The sequence below is a fragment of the Pagrus major genome, chromosome 4 (assembly GCF_040436345.1).
Source record: "Pagrus major chromosome 4, Pma_NU_1.0".
In the NCBI taxonomy this organism is placed as follows: Eukaryota; Metazoa; Chordata; class Actinopteri; order Spariformes; family Sparidae; genus Pagrus; species Pagrus major.
The window spans coordinates 29,977,247-30,004,989 of record NC_133218.1 but is presented as its reverse complement, the minus strand read 5'-3'; the positions used below and the strand labels follow the sequence as shown (position 1 = coordinate 30,004,989).

The 27,743-nt window shown below is 42.1% G+C and overlaps 1 protein-coding gene across 1 annotated transcript in view; it reads right to left on the bottom strand.

Annotated features, from left to right (window-relative positions):
- mdga1 (MAM domain containing glycosylphosphatidylinositol anchor 1) overlaps nt 1-27,743 on the bottom strand; it is a 179,956-nt gene that overhangs the window by 112,448 nt on the left and 39,765 nt on the right. Inside the window, exon 2 of the mRNA XM_073464950.1 lies at nt 16,797-16,936. Coding sequence (XP_073321051.1) covers nt 16,797-16,936 — 140 coding nt within the window. The remainder of the gene's footprint in view (nt 1-16,796; nt 16,937-27,743) is intronic.

Sequence of the window (27,743 nt, the reverse complement as noted above, 5' to 3'; positions counted from 1 at the left end):
CTCATCAACACTGAAATGTTTTCTCGCTCTCGTATGTGTGTGTGTGTGTGGGTGTGCGACTGAATGTGTACAGTCCATTAATCCCTATTAACCCTTCGGTCTGTTATCAACATCGACAAGACTATCAACCATGTCCTGTTGAGGAGGTCAGAGAGGATAATGGGCAAAAGTCACTGATATGGTGCGCGTGCTTGTGTATGCACGCATGCAAATGTTCGAGTGTAGAAGTGTGTGTGTCCTGCTTTCATGCACTGCTGTCTGCTTGTGTTCCTGGATATGTACACAGTATCTGCGTACATATTCCCTCCTGCGTCCATGTGCGTGTGTGTTCGTGTGTGTGTGTGTGTGTGTGTGTGTGTGTTGGTTAGAAAGCAGGTTATATGGATTAGCAGATTACCAGGGTCTGTGTAAACGCTCCCTGTCTGTTTATTCAGCTCTGTTTGTGGGAGGGATTTGCAAGAGGCAGGCTGCCATTGATCCAGCCAGCCAAGGTGAGCAATGAACCGAACCCTGTCTCTCCATGGTTTAGTGAGTCCAGTTTGCATGTGTGTGTGTATGCGTGAGTTTGGACCTTTTTGTGAGGGACAGAAAAGGGGAGAGTGAGCGTGAAGTGTGCATCTGTGTTCTCCAGCTTTTATCCTCTCCATTCAAGGATTAAAGGATGAGTGAAAGGGAGCATTTTAGAGTCACTCAAAGGATCAGGAACGTTAAGATTATACGTTCAAGTTTAGAAGAATTGTAATGTTAAGATTATGCGATAGGGATTCTGGAACAAGGGAAGTAAAACAATAATATATTTCAGTTAAAATCTGATTGTTTACCGACAATGTCTCTTTTTTTTGAACGCGAGATCAGGATGATGTTTTGCACTCAAAAGATTACAGAAAGTCAGTGAGGGTGAAACTAGGATATGAGCTGATACAGAGTATTGTTATATAAGGAGATCCTGGGGTAAAAGGCACGAGGAAAGTATGCAAGTATGCAGGGAAACAGTGAGACAAAGCGAAGAAAGAAAAAACAGTGTGAGCCGGTGAGGAATAGGAAGGAATAAAATAATGCATGTGTAAGTGAGATATAGTTTGTTTTTTTTCTTTTCAGCGAGTGAGAGTGAGAATGAGAGGGAATGATATACACAGGATCGCTGGCAGCTGTGTGATGGGGAGAGAAAAAGTGCATCACACTCGGAGTCGCTACACCGGGGAGGCAGATGAAGCGAAATAGAGAGAGGTGATATTGCGAATAAAGGGGATATTGTGTGCGATGCAGATGACAGCCAGACAGCAGAGGAGCCTATATCTGCCTGTGACACCGGCAGCTTAAAACCATCACCTGTGCTCCCTTTCTCTGACCTCCTTCGCTCTCCCGCTACACCTCTTTCTTCTCTCTTGCGACGCTGCTCTATTTTTTCCACTCAGGTCCCGACAGATTGGTCTGGTATATCTCTCTCGGCCCTTTTTCTCTCCCTCATCTTATCCACGCCTGGGTGCTTTTCTCTCCGCTTCCTTTTTGTATTTCTTTGCACGAAAGCCAAACAGGCGCTTGTCATCAGATCTAAATGCACATCCGTTGACACACATTAGAAAAACACACACACATTCCCCCAGACTTTTCTCCCCCCCCACACACACACACACACTCTCATGCTGGGAGATGAAGATGCATTTGTGGAGTCGGAGCCGTTTTTCGTAATAGCTCTTACATTTGGTTAGAAGTGTAAAGCGAAGGGAAGGTTTGGGATCCCCTGGGATCCGGCTCGACATGAAGCGCAGCAGGTTTTTGTTCGCTGTTTTTTGTATTCAGCTGGGGAGCTGTATGCTGTCTAGGACACAGATGTTTCAACAGGAGAACAGTACAGAGAGGAGAAGAAAACAGCCTTGTCAGAGTGTTTGGGGGAGGAAGTTAGGAACCACTTTGTGTTTGTGCTTTTATTGGATGGCGCTATTAGGCCCTATTCAAACTGTGGTTATTGGAGAATCCACTAAAATACTGACCAAAGCCCAGTGGGCTAGTAAATATTCCATTAGTGGTCACACGCTGTCTCAATAAATCCCTTTACATTTGTTTCCAACAGATGCATTGCAGTTTCCGCATTGAAAGAGCCATACAGTAAACAGTAATAACACGTCCTTGAATCGTATCACACTGCCTTGTTTACGCTCCTGGAAAGTATGTTTGAGTCTGGAGTTTAGTCCCCCACCTATCGTCTGGTATTGCATCCATTTGGAAACACATTTCCAGATTCTGCTAGGTGTCATTCGGTTGCCGTTTCATCTTTGAAGTTTCTATGTTCAAACCCTGAAAGTTCCCTGAAACACCGCTCTTAGTTGAGGCTGAAATCAGTTTCCCTCTGCCACAGCCGCATTCACAATGCAGCAGAGATGTTTTGGATGAGTTGTTGTGAATGCTATTGTGGCCGCCTGCTGTTTATGTGAATCAGATAAACAGACTTTATCTGCATTGTCAACCATGTTGCGCCCTGACAAGCGAGTAAACATGTTCTTAGGAGCAGCTCAAGGCATCTCCAGCCACAACAGCAAATGTGCCGCACTCCATAATACAAGTGGATATTTTCACAATACACCCAGGTGAAGGTTTACTGTAACAGGTACATACACCTGGCTAAATCCACCACAATCCAATACAACTGCCCTGCAATAAAACCTAACTTTATGAAGCTCATAACGTTCAGCTTTTGTTGAGACAGTGGACAAAATATTGGACACACTTTTTCGCTTCTCAGCCTCCAGAATGATAGACTTGAATCAACACCTCTCTGGCACACTGTCTACAAAAAAGTGAACATTACGAGCTTCATAAACGTAGGATTTAAGAGCTCTCATATTGGATAACATTTGATTTGGCTGTGTGTACCAAATAAACTGGCTACACATTCCAGCTTCAAAATCAAAATATTTAATATCTGTGTCGGATTGCAAGGGAAGAGGGAAGCTAATTACGCACGATGAATATGGATCCGAGATAGAGAAGCTATGCTCGGGAAGAAATGAGGTACAGCTGCAGTGTGGAAGAGGAGAGGAGAGGAGAGGAGAGGAGAGGAGAGGAGAGGAGAGGAGAGGAGAGGAGAGGAGAGGAGAGGAGAGGAGAGGAGAGGAGAGAGAAAAGTGTGTGCTTCTTTAGGTGATGAGGGAGAAGAAGGCTAATGTGTGTCAACCATACTGACAGGTCAATGGCCTGCAGCTGTCTGTCTCCCTCTCTCCTCTCATCTCTCTTCCTGGCTGTCTCTCTCTGTGTTTCCCTCTCTGTCCCTTCTGTCTTCACAAGTCTTATGTTGTTCTTCTTTGACATCTCTCATCTACACAAACATGCACGCACACACATATATGCACCAAAACACACTTTCCCTCCCTTCCCCCGATGTGTCTCTGAGCCTCTCCCATCTCTGCAGAGTGACACATCACAACAGGATCCAGCAGCCATGGTCCGATGGCTGTCGGACCCTTCTGCCCTGCTGTCTAAACTGGGAACTGTCAACACTACACAACAATACATGAGAGACCTTAATATTGAATTAGCATTAAACCTAAAAAAAAAAAAAGGAGGCTGAGACAGTTGTTTACATCTTTCTCTTTATGTTAATATATTATCAGTATTCAGCACAGCTGTCACAAATAGTAAAAATAATGCTGACAAACTGCCCTCATGTGATCCTGACTGATTATGATGCAGCTAACAAACTGGACGGGTCACATGTCAATTGCTTCGCACTCTCATATTTACATTTCTGCTTGAGCAATTAAGAAACTAACATCCCTCTGGCACCTATCACCCATCGCCACGGTATTCCTCGATGTTAGTAGCTTTCCCAAAAGGCCAATGAGTCCTACCACAGGGTTAGGGTTAGTGTAAAAATTAATAATGCAGCAACGGCCATGTTCTGGAAACAGTGATAGATGTAGTTTCTAGAGACTCTGACTTGTGTTATTTTGAAGACAATCAACCTGTTTAATCATTTAAGTGTTGGCTACAACACAAAACCTGCTCAGGAATAGCCCAAGTAACATGACAAAGAGCTCAAGATCTACCTCGCCTCCAAATTCCCCAGATCCCAATCCGATCACACATCTGTAGGATGTGCCAGAACAAGTCCGATCCATGGAGGCCCTAAATTGCAACCCAAAGTACTCAAAGGATTTGCTGCGATGCCCTGGTGCCAGATACCACAAGACACTCCCAGAGGGCCTGTGTCCATGCCTCATTGGGGCAGAGCCAAGTCAGATCCTCAGTGAGGATTATAATCAGCTGCCTTCATATTCAGTGTAATCTACCATCAACCAGCGTGTAAAACACTGCTATGAAAAGTTAAATCATTCCTTGTTACCTTGTCTGACATCACTCTAAGCAATGTTGAGCTTGCAAGGCTTTCTTTCCTCTACCGCTGCTGCTTCACAGGGTGTTACAGAGTGTGAGTCCTTTATATTCTCTCTCAGTAACCCACCAAGAGCTTGCTAGGCCTGCCTTCTACAATTTTTCTAACTCTTTTCTTGATGTAGCGCCAGCGGAGTCGACGATACAGTGCTTTATCCATCCAACTGGCTCACTTACCGTGAATAGGCTTAAGATAGTAATCCTGTTATCGGGGAATACTACTTGGCACGGACGCAGACCCACTCACACATACACAAACACATGCGTAAGCACACAGGATGAAACCTCTGAGGGAAAGTGTGGGGGAGGAAGAGAGAAATGACAGTGACAAGAAGAGCAGTAGTGCAGGTTGGTAATAACAGTTTGTGCCGATGAACAGACACTGAGAGGTAATCACTCCTGCTTTGCCTTTCAAACAATGGCTAAATTGAATGACTAAAACTGACAAGGTGTGGATGACATACAGTATAAGACTGAATAAACTTGTACATGGAAATATCTATTTTAATTATCTGTCACTGGGGTAAGAGATGGGGGGATGGAGGGAATACAAGAGAAAGAGACTAGAGAGAGTAATACATATAATTTTAAGCATCGCCTCTTGTCTGGAAGTTACTATCTGGGAATGTATGAGGAAAATGTGGGCGAATGAAAGTGGCAGGAGAGAAGACATTAGCAGGGAAAGAGAAGGGGAAGGAAGTGAAGGAGCTGAAGAAATCTGAGAAAGTGAAAGAAGAGATGGCATGAGGCACAAGAAGAGAGGCTGAAGCAGGCGATGTCACGATTCACAGAGAAAGGACCCAGACACAGCGAGACACCCTGATGACCAAAGTCCAAAATCCAAGTAACAAAAGGGCAGGCAGCAAAAAGGGCAGGCGCAGGAAAATACCAAAGCAATACAGAAACTAAGGACAAACCAGAAAACCCCAAGGAACAAATCAGGAACACAGGGAACACATGAGGACCGGGTAACAGGCACAGGAGCGCAGGAGACAGGAAATGAGGGAGGGTAAAGAAGAAATTTAACAGAGTGAAGAGAAAGAAGATGGTTGTTTATTCGTGACAGTTAAAAGGCATTTTTCTAATTTAATCTCCATTAATTAATGATCGCCGTTTTAAATATGTAATCAATAGCCTGGGTAATTGGCAGGACTATCTTAAGCCAGTAGCGTAACTCCATTATTGTCAATATGAACGTAATTGATTTCACATCAATAAGCTCTCACACACATCATTTTATGTAGCCGCCTGCATCTGAACCAAACCGAGCAACAGTTGCCTTCAGTCTGTTTTTTCTATAAAGTCTGTTTCAGAGTAAAACACCCTCCACCCCCCGATGCAGACATCACACAGGCTCAGACTTCAATAAAACTGACTCGTTGATATTGAACACGCCACCCCTCCCTCTAACCTTGTCATTCAATATGGATGCCTTATCGCTCTTTCTGCCTCTGTAACATGAGACCAAGGCAGTGATGAAGTTACAGGAAGCCGAGGAATCATCAGCATATACCATAAAGTCAGGATCTTATATGGACTATTTAATGACTGTGTGGATGAAGTCATTGATAATGACTTTGGTGATGATGTTGAGCGCTTGTACGCTTGAAGTACCTGCCTTCTGCAATGTGAAAAAAACCTTGACCATCAGAAGGTTTGAGTCATAGCGGAACAAACTGGGGCCGACAGAACCAGCAGACGCAAGAACCTCTCTCTCTGAACGGCCTGTTTGTCGACAGCCGTCAGCAGCAGTGTCAGCCGCTATCTTACACGCTCCGCCCATGTTGGGTGTGTTAGTTGTAATGAGCAGTGGATCATTAGCACAAGCAAGAGACAGCAAAATTTGAGCTCTTGCTTTGTGTGTGTGTGTGTGTGTGTGTGTGTGTGTGTAGAGCAGATGATGTCATTGCTGAGTAGCGTGATGGAGAATGCTGAGGAATGACAATGACTATCTATCTATCTATCTATCTATCTATCTATCTATATCTTTCTTTGTCTAGCCACTCTTCAATATAAATACTTTTTCCAGCACAGACATTTAGACATCATCTTTTATTATTTTTAGCCTCAGAGAAGGGCCTGTCTGCCAAGTACAGTGCGTTACCACAGCAGCAGACACTCCAGAGACACTCAAACGTACAGACATGGTGAAGTCAAGTCCAGTCGTAACCCCCAGACTAATCACCAACAATACTAAGGGTTCTTTTCCGTTTGTTTGTCTTCTTTTTGCTTTGCGATCTAATTTCATTTAATCTTTGATCCCTTTCACTGTCTCGAGCAGTCGAGGACGCAGATGCAAAGACTCGCTCGCACGCTCAAGCTCGAGACACATCTGAAGTAGCTTAGTCCGGCTGCGGTTTCAATTTGAACTAAAGTGCGAAGTCAAAGATACGCGGGCGTGTTAAGTTGCCTTCAGCAAGTGTTGATAAGTGATTGCAGTGAAAAAGGTTGATTAGCCTACTGCACTTTTCCAAACACTTTCAATAAATCAGAGGCAGCTATTCTGCCGACTTTAAGCCACAACTAAAAAAGTGGCGACACCTTCATCCCTCGCTTTTTTATGCTTATATAAAAGTACCAGCACCAGAACGACCTTCCAGAACACTGAATGAACACCACACAGGGCGTTTGTGTGCAGCACACTAAGTACACAAGATGCAGCATTGCCTAAAGATATGTGCTGTAGCAGATGTTCTATCTCCTCTTCTATTGAAGGAATTCAGCGAACATAATGAACGCAATTTGCCAGCTCATCCTCATTTCTCGACCCTGCCTGTTTCTTTCACTAGTGGTCAGCTTGCTCTTTTCACAGTGGAGTACTCATCACCCGCAATCTATGTTCAATTGTTCTGCATCTTATGTTCCTGTTTACATTTATACTCTCATTCCATATACTCAAGCATCTGGTTGCAGGTGAAACATGGTGAGGTTTTTTATTCCAGGTGGGTGGAAGCAATTTTTTTTCTTGAGGTTTAAAAGAGAGTTGTATCATCAAAGAGAGTCGAAAGGTTGCCTGTCTCGCTTCCGTCTTTTTCCTCCTCTGTCTGGAATCTGTAAATGATTTCCATGTCTGATGCTGCGCGTTTTTCTCGTTTTACTCCATCACCACATATCCCTGTCTCACCTCCTTCATCATGTCTATTTTTATCCGCCCCACTGCTCCGACTTCATTTTGCCAGGGAGATGAAAAATAGTTCAGTTGCATCTTCAACCTCTGCTTCCCACCTGTCCACTGACCCTCCGCCTCCTCTTTAACCTTTTTCTACCCATCTTCTTCTACTCTCTTCTCCTTTTCCTTTCCATCCCTCCACCCAGTTAGGGGTCAGGCACTGACCTTGTTTGTGTCTAGGTCGTGTTCCCACTGAGTGCCTGTGCAGCCTCGTGCTGCCACCCGATCAGCCTTGCTTTCAGCCTCACTATCGATCGCCTTCCACTCACCCCTCAAGGACGGAAATCCAAACCCATATTCCAGACCACAGCCCTCATCCTTTCCCTCCATCCATCCCTCCCTCCCTCCCCGCTTCTTTTCTTCTCTCTGCCTCTCCACTTTTCTCTTCTATGGCTCTCTCCACCTTTTTCCTCTCTTATAGAATTCATCACGCGCACACAGACACGCACACATGCCGGTCTCAAGGTTGCAATGACCAGCAGACCCATGAATAAATAATAAGGAGGTAGGAATCACTTTCAGAAAAACCATTTACTCCCCTATTGTGTTCCTGAAGAAGCCATGTGAGTGTGTGTCTCCGTGTGAGTGTGTGCCTATGTGTGTATACCTAACAAGAAAAGCTTTGTGAGCGAGACTACAGTGCTTTGTTAACTAAAAGCCCCGCTGTCCCTGGAGTTAACTTGAGTGATGCTACAAGCACCCTCTAGGTGACCTCTAACACTAAGGTTTTATCTTGTGTTTTATCTTGTCTTTCTTCCTTTGAAGGGTCTAAAAATATTCAGAAATAATCAATTTGCTTGACAAGAGGACAGCATATGAGAGAATCACTGCATATCATTGCCCTGAACCTGTTGACCCATCCATCAGAATCAATGTTGGCTGTGTATGTTTCTGCAAACCACGGATATGTTTCTTTATGTTGCAACTTTACATTACTTTATGTTTAGTTTAGCTTATGGTCCAAAACCACTTGGTTATGTTAAGGAAAAGACCATGTTTTGGCTTAAAATACCCGGGTTTGTTGGCACAAACACAGCTGGATATCGTCCCAACATCTTGGGTGGTCTCTGGCTTGGCATCTGTTTTGTCCAGCTTTAAGGCCACCGCCATCCCCTCTGCCTCTCGACATGAAAGTCAGCCATGTATATGTAAAATCGAACGTGACATGACACGTATTGCAGAAATGTCAATATGGTTAGTATGACACATACAAATCTGAACACAGCTGTTGTTTGCAGAACTTGGCTGCCTGTTGCCTACAAGTCTGAATGTGAGCCAGACCCTCTGGAGGAATAAACACCTGAAGTCACGTCGGTCTCTGCTCTGAATCCAGAGAAACACTGTGTGAGTAATGAAAATAAACACAAATGTTCCTGACGTCAAAATCAGCTCAGTGTTGATGTATATGCTAGTGAAAATCTATCTGATGTGACTCAAATGTTGACAAAAGAAGTAATGTTTTCAGGTTATTCCACCTTAAATTCAGTCTTCTTAGCTGACGTAGTGACAGCAACCAAATGAAACTTTACTGTAAGTAAATTGTGGATTTCTCCGAGTTTGAACATTGTTGGAAACAATAGAAACCATGTGAGTACAAAACTCAACAAAATAAATCACAAAGTTGCTTTTAGACATTTTAATGCAGAATTCTGACATTGTATATCTTACAGTTTGGACGGGTTGTTTGTGTCTTTCCACAAATATATGCACACAAAATTGACTTTTCCTGAACCAAGCTGCTCCTTCGGGTAAACTAACTGTTACTGACTTGATGTATGGCTTGTTGCAGTTGGGCTGAAGTGTAAAGAAGATAGAGGCTAGAGGGAGCCAAAAAGAAATGGAGAAAGGGGCAAGGGATGGAAGGAAAAATAGGGGAGCTAGACAGGGTAAGGATTGAAGACGGGGGAAAAAAAGATCAGTTTGGGATAGAGAAATAAGACAAGGATGAAAGAAGCACGGAGGGAACAAAGACATGTGAAGAGATTTGCGGGGAAGCACAGGAAGTGTGAGAAAGACAAAGAGAGGGAGGAAGAGAAAGACACGATATGAGGGAAAAGGGCCGCGACAAAAAAGAGTAAGAAAGAAAGAGATGGACAAAGAAGGACAGACAGAGAGAGAAATGATTAGATTTCTCTCTCCTCTGTATGGATCAGGGGGAGAGCTCCCTTTTCAATCCAATCAAGCTCAGGCAAAGGTAAACAATCAGTCTTGATAAAGGATTGGATAAATCCTCAATCAGACTCATTCTCAGTAAAGCAGCTATTTATTGGGCCGGCCTCACATGGCTAAATTGGATCCTCCTTCTGAGAGAGGTTAGGAGGGAGACAGAGAGAGAGAAAGTGGATGGGAAAGTCTACATCATCACAGTCCGAGAGTATGCGGATTTAAGTTTTGCAAGCAAAATGGTCCTTGCATTAAAAAATAATGCACAGTATAAAAGTCTTTCCCGGTAATACAGCTAGACTGAGAATGCAAAAAAAAATCCACTGCCAATCAGAACTCATACATCATATTCCTATGATCTTAAATAGACCCATCAAAATGTGGGACACGAGCGGCTCTCTCCCAACGCCAGAAACCAGAGTCAGATAAAAGATTCTGAACTGCTATGAAACAGCTTATCTGATTAATAAAATATGAAGCTCTAATGTTTTTAAAGACTCAGTGTGGTCCGCTCAGCAGCAGGCGCGTTTATCAACAAGCGTATTAAAATGTTGTCGGCACAAATTTGTAAGCATATTGTTTCTCTGAAGGGTGAATACAGAGAGCATTATGAGGACATTCACTCGAAAAACTGGAGTACATCCATAAATAATAGCAAAGCAGCCAGAAGACTTGAACATGTTGTGTGTCTGCAGGAACCTGCAGGCCAATACAAACTTCTCAGAGAGGAGGGGGAAGAAAGGGAGGACATGGTCCGCTTTTGTGAATCCACAAATACACCAAAGAACAAGAGGAGTCGTTCCAAAACAGGATGAAAACTATCACTGCTTTTACACCCTCTCTGCGAGTACGGATGTAAAACGCTACAGTATTTTTACATGTTTTGGCTACAGTTGGTTTCGATATCCCTCTGCTCTGAAAATACTGACCAGTCTTGCTTTAGGTAACAATCTTTCCACAGCATAGCATTGGGCATGCTGCATAAGATTTCAGAATGAGGGCTTTCATGTGTACAATATATTTGTCTGAGATCGCTGCTAATTGGCTAAAAAATGTCAAGAACCTCTGCAACACTGCAGATTGAATACACTTGCATGGATATAAATCGAGGCATGAAGCAGCCAATTATCATCACACACGGTCAGCAACATGCGATTCTGTCAAAACAAGCTCGAACTAATCACCTCATTTTGAGTTATGAATATATGCTTTTCAGGCAGGAATTGCTGTATGCTCCTCCAGGTCAATGTCAGGGATTATTTACATCTCAAGGCTCCCTGAGTTTTCTGGTTTGGGTATTTTGTCTCTCTTCTGTAGCAAATGGCGGTAAAACACACTGAGAGAAGAGAACAGGCTTTCTGAGCGTTCATGTTAGCAACCAAATTACGTCAGAAACAACAACTTGCAATGACAGACCGGCCCATGTGTGAAGAAGAGAGAGGAGGTATGGAAAAATTGTGAGGATGGATGAAGGAGAGCTGGGGTGACAGGGATCAGGTTATCAATACAGCCAATGGAGCGCAGAGGAAACTCTGTAAGCCCAAAGGGACCGACTGCAGAATGCTGCAGTGTGCTACTCCAGCAGAACGCACTGGGACAGAGGTCAGCACACTCACTGTTTACTTCCACTCTATTCTACTTTATTCTATACTTTAACGCTCGCAGGCGAATGTATATCTCTGTCTCTGGTTATTGTGGCTGATTTCTGTTTACTAATTTCTTTTAGAAAATTTGTGTCTTTGTAAATGTATCGACCTGCGGAGGGTGACAGCAGAAAATGGGAGACGGATAAAGGATGACATTAGACAAAGGTCGCGCAGTCAAAACCTCATCAGAGCACAAAACTGTTCTTTGTTTGAACTAAATCTTTACTGTTCTCTTCTATAATGCTAAAACATGAGTCGAGATAATCACACACACACACACACACACACACACACACAAAGACATGATTATCTCGACTTTGAATCGTTCCCTCCTCTTTATCTCAATAAGCATCACCAATTTTTCCCCTTATCTCTTATCACTCTATCTTTCTTCATTCCTCTGGCGCCTCTGTCATCTGTCATCATTCGATTTTCTCCTTAATTGTCCTTACACTGTTTCATCCTGCATCCTTATTATCTAATCTCTGTCCCTCCCTCTCTATAACAAACATGAACATAAAGTATCACAGCATGTTTGAATCTATATTTACATGTGTGATGACGCAGGTCAATTACTGTTAGTGTTTCATTTGCAGGTGTCGTTTGCAGGTGTTTAACCCCCACTATGTTTTATATTTGATGCATTCTGAATCTGAGAGAACAAACCATGGACTGTTCAAGTGAAATGATAATAATCAGAAATAAAATTAATTGTGTTTAATTAACTGTTTTAACTGATTTTCATTGTTCAGTGTTTTGTTCTGTTTTTTCTAGTTATTTTAACTTGTTTGTGAGTCTACATCATTGTTGAATTAAATAAAAAGCAAGGAAATGAAATGAAACATTGTTGGTGGCTTTCCTTACAGCGATTAAAGTCAACACTGGTGTAGGAATTTGTATTTGAGGGACACAGTTCAGAAAAATATATGCTTTTGTCGACTCAACTTACAGGTCAAGTTAGAAGATTTTTGGAGCTTTCTTCCGCATTTCACCTTCTTCATCAGAAAATTGAAATTGGCTTGGCTGTCACTTGACATCATGACATGATGACATCTTCTCAGATCACACCTGAGCCGGTGTTATCCGCCAGCGAAGACCTTGAGATGTGGCGGAAAGCTCAGAAAAAAACTGGTAAAAAAGGCCTTGAGGTTAGATCGAGATGGTTTTGTTAGGTTTACTAATCCCGAGGTCAAGAGTGAATTTTTCTATGTGCAACCCTCACTGATTTTTTCTATGTTCAGGTCATGATTTACAGTGACAGGTGCGTAGGATCAAAAACACTCGACTTTAGAAGTTTTCTTCTCAAAATACATGAAAATTGGTTTTGTTTGACTTTAATGATGATGTCACTACAAGGACTTGCCCACAACAATTCTGTCATGTTTGCATACAGTTCATCTGATCTGCCTGCAACCCTTTTACTGTAAAATGTGATTCAGTTTACCTTTTTTCTTTCTTCATATTTGATCAAATTAAAAACCCCACTATTTCAGACTGGTACTGGATCTTGGATGGAATCTTTCATCATTTCTGATGCAATTTGGAGCCGACCCTTAAACACACATTTTACTCTTCAATATGACACACTGACGATTTAATCAAGATAAGTTGTTTCAACCTCAGATTTTCTCTCCGAGGGCATTAAGCACTGTACTCTCCACCGCTGCAACGTTGTCTTATTCTGTTATCTGTTTCTTTTTTTCATCTGCTTTTGTTTGTTACTGTGTGTCTACATACAAACTTTCTCCCAGAAAAGCACACACAGACAGACACACACACACTCACTCAACCAATGTCTCTTTGCCAGAGGCAGTGTAAGTCTTGCTTATGCACACACACTTTATACATTTTTACATTCTGACAATGTGACCAATGTGATCATTATTCAAAATACACTCCCACCTCCGACCCACAGAACAAGCAATCACTGACGCAATTTCCTACATCTTTGAACTGCTGCAGGGGAATGAACTTGCGTTAGTATGTGTTTTCCAGTGTACGTTTTTATAATGATTAGTATTCCATTGCTGGTGAAAATAAAAGTTTTATTACAAGTTTTTGTATTTGTTTTAGGGGCACACGGCATGTAAATGTGGTGTGTATTTGTTTGTGTGTGTGAGAGAGAAAGATGGATGGATCAAATGAGAAGGAAATGACTGCCGCAGTTAGTATAGACAGGTTAGGTCAACAAGTCAGGGTGTAATTAGATATTGCAGCTACGCACAAATTATTAGTTTGCAAAGAATCACATAAGCAAGCTGCCTCTTACACACACACACACACACACACAGACACACACACACTCATGCACATAGTCGATGCACACATAAACACAAACAGAAGAAAACAAGGCCTCAACACGGGTACTGTTTTATTCATGTTGATGTGATGCCAGTGGACATGCACCCGTGAGGAACACTGCTTTTCTCACCTCACACACTCCCACACAAATACACACAATCCCTCCACAGTCATCTCTGTTCATTTTAGATCAAGCTCTGTAAGCTCACACACACATATACACACGTGAGCGCACGCACACACGAACACACACACAAACGCACGCAGAGACCCTGGTCCAAAATGTTTGTTGGAGTTCAACCCAGGAAACCAGATGTGTCCAGTGTTGGCTGAGTCTACTGCTCTCTCTGTGTGTGTGTGTGTGTGTGTGTGTGTGTGTGTGTGTGTGTGTGTGTGTGTGTGTGTGTGTGTGTGTGTGTGTGTGTGTGTGCGCGTGTGCGCGTGTGTACCCTTACATGTTGTATGTATGTATGTGCATATATTCAGGCATGTGAGTGTGTGCTTAAATGCGTTCATTTACAGAATCCGTCTTTATGAAAGCATAAAGGCTGTTCTCTTTTTTTAACCAACTAATCGGCTGCACTCTGAGCGCAGCATGTGCAACCCAGTCGGAGCTGTTGTATAATAGCATTTGTTCTTCTTCACTTACTTCCTGCGTAGCTAAAAAAGGACAGAAGGAAATTGAGCGGTGCACTGAGGTGGACAGCAAATAGTTTCATGCCGTGATTTATCATATATCGAGTTGTGTATTTATGAACCTTCATTGTGTCTTGTACTGTACAAGTCAGCTGCACAGTTAGCCTGAAAGTGTAAGTAGATTGTAAATAAGTGTCTACAGCAGGCAGAGCACATTTAGCCAACCAGCTGTTCGGGGGAATTAATCTCATGACCTTTAAGTCGCAAACATATTCTCCGAATCCCGAACTACTGCCGCGCTTATTCATCAAAACCATTTGTGTAATGTTAAGCCAAATAAAGTGAGTGAGTCACTGACAACATGGAAGACTCAGGTAGGAGAGAACTGCTATTAAAGTCCACCTGAGAACACTGAAGCAGTGTATGTTTTTAGTGGGTGCCACTGTAAGGCGAATAAAGGTGGAGATTGTGTGACTCAGCACAAACAGAAGCACAGTGACACTATAAACATGAGTAATGGCTCATGGATGTTTCATAAAATCTACGCTAGCCGGGGCAAGGCGTGTTTTGTAACTGATGCTAATCATACAATGTGTCCACGTCGCCTGCGGCCTTTTCTGTCACCCGCATGTTTTGCCCCGACGTGCTTGGGTGAAAACAAAGTGAGACTTTGCCAGATTTAAAGGTGCTGTTCAAGCATTATAATCACATCAGCAGCTTGATAAGACCTTGGGCTCTGCTATATTTGTGTCAGGAAAATGAAGACGAATGAAGAGACATGAGCTTGAATCTGAGATCCAGCAAAAGGTTAGCAAATATAGAATGTCTTGAATGAATTCAACTCTGATTGGCTCGGGGATGGAGCAGTTTATTTTCAGACAAAAGCATGTAGCGGACTGATCACCTAGATATTAATATTGATATAGACACTAGAATTTGCCGCCTCGCTACTCACATTACACAGCCTATGTAGAGAAGACTTTGAAGGATTCAATAAAAGGCATTAAGTGTAGTCCTTGGTGAAACTGAAGTTGTCTCTATGTTTGATTCCAGTGAATAATTCCCAGTTGGAAACATGCAGACTATTTTTACAGAGGAATACGGAGGACTGATGGAGAGCTTTGTGACATCGTGCAACAACAACCTGAGGCTCAGTATCAACTTATGGCGAACTACTGCTGTATGTCTGTCATTGTGTAGGTTCAAGGCGATTCTGATAGAACAAGAGGAAGCAACAATTTCTAAAACACGGATGCTCTACACACATCTTCAGGCCAGCAGCATTAAAGATCCGATCAATCAGCACAGTTTCAAGGTGGGCAAACAAGATTAGCGTCACTAATTAAGTATCCGACCTAATGTGAAATTTTGTCTCAGTCTCCCCTTCTGCTCCTGAGTGATGGCAATGAATAATGTCCAGAATTTCTTTTTTTACAGAACATTATGTCACAGTGAAGTTGACCTTTGACCTTTTGCATATAAAATGTCACCACTTCATCATTTGTTTTTTGTTATAATAAACATGTGAATTATTTATGGACATTAGTTGTGGTTTTGTTAGGTCGCAGCGAATCAGATAATCCTTGAGTCTATATGTTGTTCACAAATGGGACGGATGAATTGATGGATGGATGAATTGATGGATGGATGAATGGATGGATGGATGGATGAATGGATGGATGGATGGATGAATGGATGGATGGATGGATGGATGGACGTATGAATGGATGGATGGATGGATGGATGGATGGATAAATGGAAAGACTGTATGGTTTACAATTGTTTATTATCCTTACTGATGATTTATTTGGACTTATATTTTGACTTCTGTAACCTCTGATGAAAGGCATTTGAACTGTACAAAGTATTCTTCAAGTATTCATCGGCCCAGGGACAGCTGGATGTCACACTTGACTAAAGTCAGTTTGTTTACTTAAAGGGACAGCTTGTAGAAAGGACAGCACAGATAACCAACTAGACCATATTATACAATCTGGACGATCCTCGGCTGTATAAAAACTTTGTGACGACTTTGATCTTGACTCATTCTCCTTGAGATGTATATGTCTGGTTCTGGGAATCAGAATAAATCTTTTCGAAAGTCAAGACGCTGTGGCACTGGGTTGTTTCTCACCTCTTGTTGTCTTAAAACTGGAACAACAATGGACGGACAACCCGAAAACATTATGCCTCCGGCCACGGCTATCACCAGCACAAAGGCATAAAAATGTGTTTTAAAAAAAAGGAAAAAAAGGAAAGAAATGTTCTGTTCTTGTCTACATGGCATTTATGTTATTAAGCTGTGACACAGGCACTGAACTTTTATTCTCACACACATTTTTCCCAGATGGCTTTTTGACACCAGTCTGAATAAACCATGTGTGAAATTTGACCAGATCCATTCATCCATCCAATAATCAGTTCAACCAGTGTGTAGTGATTACAGAGTGTGGCATGTCTTGTATTAATGACCAGCAGGAGGTTCGGGAGCTTACCTGTGGTCGTGGGTGCCCTTTAACAATACACTGAAGCACTAGTGTGTCTCCTTCTTTGATGGTGTAGATCCTCTCACTGATGTTATCATCCTTGACGTTGCACGCTGCGCCTGAGTGCACGATCTGGGCGTTGGCTGGAGCTGTGAGTGATCGCATGGACACACACGCGGAGAGACAAGCCATTGCACGCACACACAAACACACACACAAACACAAAGGGAGAGAAACCACATCATGTATTTAGTAACATCTTTGCAGCAGAAAAAAAAGGTCATTGTCCTGTGGGTGTATGTGTAATACTAGAGCCGGTATCGATGACTCAGATTTATAAATATATCACATTACTCCTGCATCTGCATGAACAAAGCCTTTTACGAAAATGCTGGAGTGTTACGAGTGTCAGTGTTTGATGAGAGATGCAGGCATTTATTGGAAAATTGAAACTTTGGTCTCCATCAGAAGGTCGAAAGGCTGAATCTTCACTGTGGGACAGTGCTTTTGTCTTTTAGAGTATAGAGTCTGCAGTAACAAAAGTATTACGAGTTGTGTCAGACTGTACGATATCAGTTTTGTGCACGTTGGATGGCGCGATGGTGCTGGTAAATTACAGCAGAAAGATGGAAAGAAAAACGGATGCAAGGAGAGATGTTTCATCAACTCTTGAAAAGCAAGTTACAATAATTTTCATTATCGATCAATCTGCAGATTCTTTTTATGATTAGGTTTCAGGATTCAGTCTATAAAATGTCAGAAAATTGTGAACAATGCTCGTCACAATTTCCCAGAGTGGAAGTGACATCTTCAAATTGCTTCTTTGGTGCAACCAACAGTCCAAAACCCCCAAACTCTTCATATCATGCATGAAGAAAAGCATTGAATCCTTACATTTAAGCAGCTGGAAAATATTGACATTTTTGCTTGAAAAACCACTGAACACTGAATCCATTAGCACAACAGCTGGCAATTACTTTTCTTTCGATGGACTAACCGCTGCAGCTCCAATCAATCTGAATCATCAGTCTGCACTTGTCTCATATTTTGACAACGGCCATGGCATTGGCACTACGATATATCAAAAAACTTCAAAAAGGAAGGAGGAGGAAGGAGGTCTTTTCACGTTGTATTCTGATTGGTTGCTTGTGGACTTTGGATCGTAGATCGTAGAAAAATGACCATATAGGTTGACCATGAAAGCAACTTACTATGACCCGTATTTACGTTTCTCATAAGGTGGCGACCTCTAGTGCTTGTTGTAAGTATTACAGCAGAAAAGGAGGAATTCAGGCGAAGAAGTATAAGGACTAGAAAGCCCACAAAGAAAAGAGGTCGGGGATGCATGGATGGGTTAACAAAGTACAGGATGTTGCTGTTTTTGTCCAGCAAGAAAGCAAAAGTGAACACTCAGTTATCTTAATATCTTACATCATAATGTAACCGCAGTTACGTAGATGATGTAGATGTTTTAACATTAACCACAATGTTTTCTTAATCCTAACCAAGTAGGGGAGTGACTGGCAATCGGACCTATTCAGTCGGTTAAGTCATAATGTGTTGAAATCGATGGTTGGTGGAGTTTGGCGATCAGGTCTGAGTCAGACCCGATCGACAGACCCGATGTCAGACTGTCTGACAGTGTGATTTCAGACCACTGCTATTAACTGACAAAGAGTTCTCACAACTCTCAAATCTCACCTATGACAGACCAAATTCAACAGCATTTTAAAGACGCTTGTCAGTGACTTCAGAAGATTTACAGAAAGGGTACACCAGGTTACAGACCAAAAAGCACAGAAATAATGGATGATAGATGCGTGATGGGAGATCTCTGCAGTGGGGACAACTACAATATCTGAGTCTGCACAGCGCTGACCCATGAGGAGGGCCGGCTTGCGTGCGACCAGCCTCAGATGGCTTCACCTCGCGTATGATGAGGGGAGACAGGAGGGAGGAGGGGAGAGACAGAGACAGAGTGAGAGAAGCAGCGGGTGAGGAGGAAAAGGCCAGAGAGGAGTGTGAAACCCCAGGGAGAGGCGTGGGGGACGGGGGAGCACAATGATGTGATTAGCATCGATTCACAGGGAGAACAAATTTTCACTGCGCTCTACAACTGTTATCACTGAACAGACAGGAAGGAAGTGGGCGGCCTGTTCACCTTAAACTCCAACTCGATCAGACATAACGCAGAGCGTGATCTCCAGCCAGAAATCAAGTTCAAAATAAAAGAAGGCTGAATCTGTCGCTGCATGTTCTCTGTTTTGGAACTAGCTGGAAACACTTATAGCTTAAGGTACTGGGAAACAGCGAGTGTGCTTGTCCACTTACATTTGTGACTTTTAATGACGTTTTTCCTTTACTAGAGGATTTTCTGTCTTTGTTCTCTTTTAAGAAACAGTCAGAATAGAACAGACAGAGAAAAAAACAACTGTAGAGCAGATTCAGTCCCAGTTGCTTGAGTCATTGTCTTCGGCTGTGCTCCTAAGCCAAGTGGGTAAATGCACAAACACCCATACTCCTAAAATAGTCGACTGTACGAGTGTAGCATTTTCTTAACAGCATATGTGCATCTGCAACTGTAACTGACAACAGAAAATATTTCTCCTCATATATCGTGTTTTTGTTCTCATTTTCTGAAAGTGGATGTGTTGGAGAAGAAAAGAGAAAGCAAGAATGTTTGCGGTATGATATTCACAATGCCTACTTGTGCATTTGACTTTGTTGGTTACAGTGACTGTAGAAATATGCGTGTGGATGCCTGCTTGAATATAAGACTTGCTCATCAAGCAAGCAGTCAATCATTCCCTCCTTCAGTCTTTCCATTGTTCTTCCAAGACCTCATTAGCATACCACAGCTTCTCCAACATATTGTATACATGCATGCATCCAAACACACACACACACACACACACACACACTCTCTCTAATATCTGTAACTCAAAACATGCATGCATGCACACATGTAGCTACACATACACACACACAGTATGCTGCATTACGCTTCCAGCAGCTCTGCATTCAAACAGGATGCTTGTTAAAGTTCACTGCTTCTCGCTCTGTTGAAGTTCCCCATCCTTCGTCTTAACCTCGGTGTCGTGTTTGCAGTGCATGGTGTCTGACTTGGCAAAAGTTCAAGTTCACAAACCCCAAAAACACATTCAAAATCTAGATTTTAAAGGCTTCTCTTCGAGAAACAGAAAATGGAAGGCATGATTCAGTTTTAGACGTTTAACAAAAAAAGCAACATTGAACTATTATTTAACCGAAACACTTGTTACTTAGCAGCTACAGTTACTCGCATTTACACAAGGGTGCTGCCGAGTATAATTACTGTCTTTATCTGCTGGACATGAGCAGATCCAGCGGTGCAGCTGGGGGTTAACTGCTTTGCTCAAGGGCACATTGATAGCAGCTGCAGTGGGATGTGAGATCATGTCTTATTTATGTTCCCTTCCCTCAGATTTTCTCAGTTAGCTTACTTTTGACCAATGATCTTCCAGTAACAAGCAAACTGTAACCTCTAGGCAACAGCTTCCCTGGTGCACATCTCTGCGAATGAAAAATGTGAACCATGTAGTACGCGAGGATTAAAAAACACTATGTGGGGTAACAGCGCTGGGTTCCAGAGGTGTGCTGCGCTAACTCAGAAAGACGTAGAGCTGATATAAATGGTGAATAATTGTCTCCTTACAGCTTATTGGCGTGTCGGCATTAGTTTGCCTCTCCGGAGAGGGAGGGAGGTCGGACAGAGCGGCTCCTCTGTCTGCTCTCGCCTCCGGCAGCTTGGCTGCTTCAACTGTCTGATCGACTAGAGAAAGGGAGGCTGAGCGAGAGGAGGAGGAAATAAAGGCAAGAGGGAGAGGAGGAAGAGAGAGAGGCAGGAGAGGGAGAGAGGATAAGCAAAAAAAAATTTAAAAAAGGAAAAAAAGGGGGGAAGGAAACAGCAGAAAAATATAGAAATAGGAAAGAAGATAAAATAAATGGAAGAAGACAAAGAACAGAGAGGGAAGAAAAAAGCGAAGTTGAGACGAGCAGCGGAGGCAAAGAGAGACGAATGAGACTGAGAAGAGGAAGTAGGGACAGAGAGATGAAGTCATGTAACCAGGGATTTGATAAGGCAATTGAAAAGAGATCAATGGGAGGAGGTGCTTGAGGTGTAAGGAAAAGACTAGAGAATGGAAGTAGATAATCATAAGACAGAGAAAGAAGTAGGCAAATGTGGTTGGCGAAAGAGGAGAGTCTGACAGCCAGGCCAGAGGGAAGAGAGGCTGGATGGGTGGAGGCTCCTCAACAAGGCGATGCAATCACGAGTAAAACAAAGGGATGATGCAAACAAAGCCAGAGGGCTCAACCTGTTGCACTGCAGAGACGTTCACTCTCTCCTCTGGTCTCACACACCACAGACATACCGAGAGAGATCACAAAAAAAACAAACTGGACAGTTTACGCAGCCATCTAACTAAATAACTGATATCTATCCTGCAAATGTTTCACTTCTACATTACGTCCGACAACTTTTTCAGCTTATATATTGTTGTATATATATATTTATATATATATATTTATAATCTTTCCTAGTTAAATAAAGGTGTTGCGTTTCAATGTGTGCATTATGCATACACAGCGTCAACTGCTTTGTTGCTTAGCAACACAAAAGGAGCATCTTAGATTACTTTTCACACTTCATGTGTCAAGATCTTTGTGTGTAAGGTAAGTACTGACATTTTTTTCTTGACACTAGGCAGATCTGTTTGAATTGTTCAACTTAATAGGGAGCCATGAAATTGCTTCGTACATTTATGTATTGTAACGGTAGTAGGCTGTGATAAGGCTCTATGAGGGTGTATTCACACAACAAAAGAGTATCTTGTGTTTTACCATCATTCTAAAGAAATGCCCTGACACTAGAACAACTCTGAGATTTAGGTTGTGATCCATTTTTGCAACACAAGTAGCAGATCAACAGCAAAAAACCCAAATCCAAGAAAGGAATGAAATTAGTACAGGATTCACTTTTCAAAATCATGCCAGAGGCTGTAGCAGTGAGACAAAAAAAAAACATGGGAAGAAGTTATTAACACAAACATTTGCGCGGTGTTGTGTCCCGCTCAGAGGCGCATCAGTTCAGTTAGTGTGGAAGACGACCATCAGTCATAGAAAGCTGCTGTTTTGACAGGAATCTATCTGACGCTGATGATTCATCGATCAAGACTGTTCCGCAGGATGCTGATTGAACGTGTTGTCCGTGCATTATTGGAAACTTTCTGAGACATTCAATGCACATTAGTTGTAAGTGAAACATAACTATCGGCAAATGCCTCGTCTGATTAATTGATTCGTCACCGCCTGCCATGTTTGTTTTTGTTGAGAGGACAGGACATCTCTCACTAAAACTAATGATGAGACAGGAGAGCTGGTGTCAAACCGCAGTGACAGCTTGACAGAGTGCTGAGCAGCGCGTGTGTGGTTGTGGTTGAAAGAGTGAATGCGCGCGTCTGTGTGTGTGTGTGTGCCATTGAAATGTGAGCGTACACACATGCATATGTCAATGTCTGTGTGTGTGTGTGTGTGTGTTTCTGTGTATGTTATACTGTATCTTGCCAGAGGAATCCCACAGAAGGTCATGAATCCTGTCGAACACCAAGTCACGCAGAGCATGATTGATATGCGTAGTTACTTTATGGGAGCTGCTCATGCATGTCGATGAGCTCTGTCTCAATTCACTTCATTCACAAGAGACCATTTAGATGCTTTGGTCCTTCCCCCACCATCAGGAAAGGAAAGGAAAGGAAAGGAAAGGGGAAGAAGGAGATAAGAGTAGTGGAGAGTGGGTACCCAAGAGAAAAGTCACAGACTTTATCGATTAACTGCAATAGAGGGAAGTGTTCATCTGACCCAAAGAAACACTAATCTCTCTCCCTCACACACACACATAAAAACACACACTCACCCACACAAATAAACTGCCTTATGAAAGCAGTATTTTTATCAGGATTCTTCACTGCAGACAGGATAGAGAGGGATCAAATGGTTGATGTCATGACCCCATCCTTTTCATTTTGGCTCGATTGGAGCTCTAGATATCAAAACGGGTCCGGGACATTGATTTAGCTTTTGACCTGAGCATTAAATGGCTGTTATAGATGAAAGGACTAACCTTCAGTAACCTCTTTGGTGCTTTCAATCGACTATAAATTGCTGTTTCCCTGCTTATTCACTCTTAAATAAAATAATAATAAAAGATTAAATAAAAAAATGTTGGCTTAACTTTTTTCAACTGTAGTAGTTATTTTTACTGTAAATCCTTCAATAAGTCCAGTGTAACCTAAAAGTTTCACTGTACCTCTGAAGAGGTTGCATCTTCCATATAATCATGAATTTAACTGGTGCTGAATTCAGTGCAGCTTTCAAAAACCCAGACTCTGCCTGCATAAACACCAGAAAGCTGTTTTTCTTTTTTTTTTCTTTTTTCCATCGTCTAACTTGATTCTGGTTTTGAAGCCACTGAATTCAGTCTCCCCTTGTCCCCTTTTGTCCTTCAAGCAAAAAACTAATATTACTTTTTTTTATTTTCATGCACATTCTAACACTGAAGACCTGTCACACATTTTGTTCCAGAGTGTCATGACTTTAGCTGATTAAAATTCTGTGTTATCTCCCATAAAGTTGGGAAAATATGCTCCTTTTAGACTGAAAGAGTCAACTTATAATATTTTGTGTTGAATGTGTTCGATTTTTATTGGAGGATTGGTTATTTAGATTTAAAACATGGAGGTACGATGTGTGGCTAAGATGCCACATTGCCTCACTTGAGTCACAGCAGTCCTGTAAACAGTGATGTAAGGTACACAATACTTGAACTGGCCCCAGTTCACAGGACCGTGGTGACTCCAGGTGGCAAGTTAGCTCAGGCTAACTTACTGCATTTATGAGACTGAAAAAATACTCTGTGTTTTTGTTTTTGTGTTTGATGACACAGCATTATTATAACAAAAGCTGAGCAGATAAAGTAGTGAACAGACTTTTTCTACTCTATCAGTGCTGAACTTTTTTACCAAAGTAGATGTCTAAGTCCTATTGAGCCATATCATCCAGCCCACACTTCATAAAATGTCTGCATTTTTTCTTTAAAGGGGCTCTGTGTGCTGCGCTGGATACTAGCGTTTGCTACTGTTGGTCTCTGCAAGCGGCACTGAGACGAGGCTATCATGCATAGAGTCACATCCTTTGGGCTGTTGCGGAAAATCCGGCCCAAGTTCATTACTAAGAAATCCATTCCAGAAGCATTAAAGAGACGAGGAAGGTCCAACTTTCAACAATCCACTCACATACGGCCAATAAAAAAGTGATTAATACGTGTAAATTGCTTCAAATTGCTACATACAGCCCCTTTAAATGTGGCCTATATGCAGGATGCTGTATTATTATGCAAAAAAAGGATGAAGATATTGTAAAAAGATGAAGGAAGTGAAAAACACCGATATCACCTGATCACACACCACGCTGAGAGGTATTTATTAAATGACCACAGTGAAGGAGACAATAAGGCAACAGTAGCATGCACACAACACACACTCGGACCCCAGTCATCACTTCCCTGGGGCGAGCTTAACGCAGAGCGCAAACAGTAGAAACACAGTGACAGTGAGAGAAAAGATTAGTATATCAAATAATGGATCTCTAAATGTCCAGTAATTCAGTGTGTTCTTTCTCTCCTTAAATTTTGAAAGCGTGCACTCACGCGTATGTGCGTTTTTGAGCACCTCTATGCCTGCCTGTGCCTAGTCATGTTTTTCCATATGGATGATGGGACACATAAGAGCGTATCTGACAGCCAACAGCACCGACTACATCCCAGAGCCAGACAACAAGAGCCTTGATTCATTTGTTTTATCCACACCAATGGAAGGGCTTTTCTGGGATCATGAAGTCACCGTGTCGGTGCGTGTTTGATGGTGTGTGATACGTGCCGTGATGCCTAGCGTACCTGTGTGTGTGTGTGCGCGTGTGTACACCTGTGTTTGTCAGTGAGCGAATGTGTGTTTTCCACCACAATCACTGCAAGAGGAGAAAGAGATTGTGTGATCAACAAAAGTGTCAGATGACAGCAGAAGCTAATAAAGGGGGATCATTGGAGAGCAGAGGGTGGATTGGAAGGGCAGAGAGGAGGGGAGACAAAAAAACTATAATGGAAAGAGAGAGCGGGAGAGAGGAGAGGAGAGTTTTCTTGCAGCACTGCAGGCTTCACATCCAAGGACAGTGAATCTTCCCTTTGAAATATTGTTCAATATAGATTATTGGCAGGCGCGGAGCATGCAATCCTTGAGGAAAGGGAGTAAAGACGAAATTTCAAAAAGATCTCTACTTTGTGCAGCCGGTTTCTCTGGACATAACCAAGCTTCTTTTAACATCAATATGAGATTTTTTGTCTGTTTTTTTTTTTTTACTTTTTCACCATATGTTCCCTTAGAACCATCGGGTGCTTCACTTTAGTTCTTTGCTCTTGAGATATTAAAAATGTCCAAAAACAAATCCAGATATCTGATTAAATCTAACTTAAGTAGTGAAGAGAAAGGTACAGTTGCAATCAAGCCTGCAAATCCCATACTTTAAAAAAATATTTTAAAAATATTTTTAAAAAAAATACAAGAGGCTTAGGCCATACAAGGACACACCGCTACAAAAACAGGCACATTACAATATGTAGATAATATGACAATTGAAATGTGGACGGAAAGAGACGAGTCAACAACACAAAGATGGCAGATTATGTGTTGCATCTGTTGTGAGGACTTGAGTGATGTGAAGTGATCTGGGGTTTGTAGAGCACGGTCAAACATGACTCGTACTCCTCCATGAGAGCGTGTTTGCCGCACTTGAGCTTTCCCAGGATGAAAAGATAACGAGAGGAGAGAGAGGCAGAGTTCCGACAAAGAGATGAAAACCACTTAGATCTTTGGCACAGATGGACAGAGGGGGGAGCCATAAGAGAGCAAGGAGCGAAGGGGGGGGGGGCCGGCATGAAGAAAAATGTGTGACTGGCATTCTCTTTGTGAGAGCTCCATTCACAAAGCCTGTCATATCCCATATACGCTGTGCTGAAACCGACAGGAGAGAAGAGAAAACGTGGCCAGTTAATTTTACACAAGTTGATTCACCTCCTCTGCAGACAAAATTATTTTTTGGATATCAGCTAATCTTGACCTAGTGGGGCATAGAAGATGAAAAAGCATCAGATATGACTTTCTTTGGATGTTGATTATGCATAAGCCCCAGCTAGCTCTGGCATTTCACAGGATTTTTGTCCGCCGGTCGATTTCCACTATTTCTCACTGTGTCTACAATGTTGGCAACCTGTTGCAGTGGTTAAATGGAAGTTAACATCTGCGACATTATTCAACTTGTTAAACGCCAAGTGGCTGCAGTACAAGCAGTTCGAATAGCATGACATAACATGACCATGAACTTGTGGAGTCTAGGGCTAAGTATTTCCATTACGTATGGAAACTATTGGTGTATAAAATGTGAAAATGTAGAAAAGAGTGACTGATATTTCTGCCATTTTTCTGCAATTTTAGCTATGTGAGCGGCATGGCTCTAGGAATGGAAATGCCTACATGTCTGTCAGTCGGTTGATCCACCACTTTGATCGAGAAAACTGAAATGTCTCTATCAAATGAACTATAACTATAACTACTCTAACTATTAAATGGATTACCATGAAATTTAGATTAATTGTCCCCAGAGGAAGAAAATGTGCCCTTATCTGCAGAAATATCTAAACATTCTCATTCTTGTGTTTGGATGGTAGCCTATTTTTGGGTCCTAGATTAGTTTAAATGTCCTAATAACAGAAAGATTGCCAAATTAGCTGCACATTCATGTGCCCCTCAGCAGGAAACGTAATAACGTTTAATTTATCAGATCCTTTGGTTTATGATCAAATAACACCAACACTAATGGGACAGCCTTGCCGATTAGCACATGTTAGCATGTTTACAATGCTTTGCTAAGATAGTACTTAACATCAACATGTTGCCGTTGTTATTGTGAGCCTGTTACAGTAGCATGTCAATGTTAGCATTTAGCTGTGCCCAAGTAGCCTTCAGCCTTCAGCCTCACAAAGCTCAGTTTTGTTGCATGATAAATTACTTCATTCATTAGTTCATTATGAAAAAATGTTGCTGGCTAACCAATTAATCAGCTTATCATCTCAGCACTAGCGCACACTGTAGACTACTCATTTTGTCTGACAGAAGAGTCAGACAAAATGAGAAGTCATGTAGATGAACTAAACCTAAAACATTCCCTTTTCACAGAGTGAAAAGTCATTGTTAAAGCTTCTGAGTACAGGAATTTGATTACATGTACATATACTGTATGTACATATGTTTTTTAAAATATATATGGGAGTCATCATGAGTGGTAAATAGGCCTACTGCTGGATACTTGAGTAGTTGTGTAGTTCGGCCTAGCGTGAAAGAAACAACATCCTCAATCACCTCCATTTTGAAACTGAACAATACATCAGTGTGCAGTTAGAGTTACAACAGCACATATTGATGTCCTGATTAAAGTTGAAAGTGTTCAGATAAAGTCGCGCGCACACACACACACCACACACACAAACACGCATCCTCTGAGTGGAGGTTGGTGCTGCTAAAAACAACATCTCCTTGTGCCCGAAGGTCAGTAAACACATCGTGGCATCTTGCAGATTCCTTGAACTAATTAAGTACAAAGTTACCATCATCACAAGTATGATGTTCTAAGTTTGGCTGATTACAAAACGCACTGATGTGAGATTTTTCTTTCGGGTCATTTAAGCTGTGCGATGAGGATCTTCATTGGACACAATCTTTTTTTTCTTTCAAACGTTGAACACACATTGTGGCTTCAGTGTGTCTTAAATCATATCACACCTTTCTTATGGACACACATACATTTCTTACC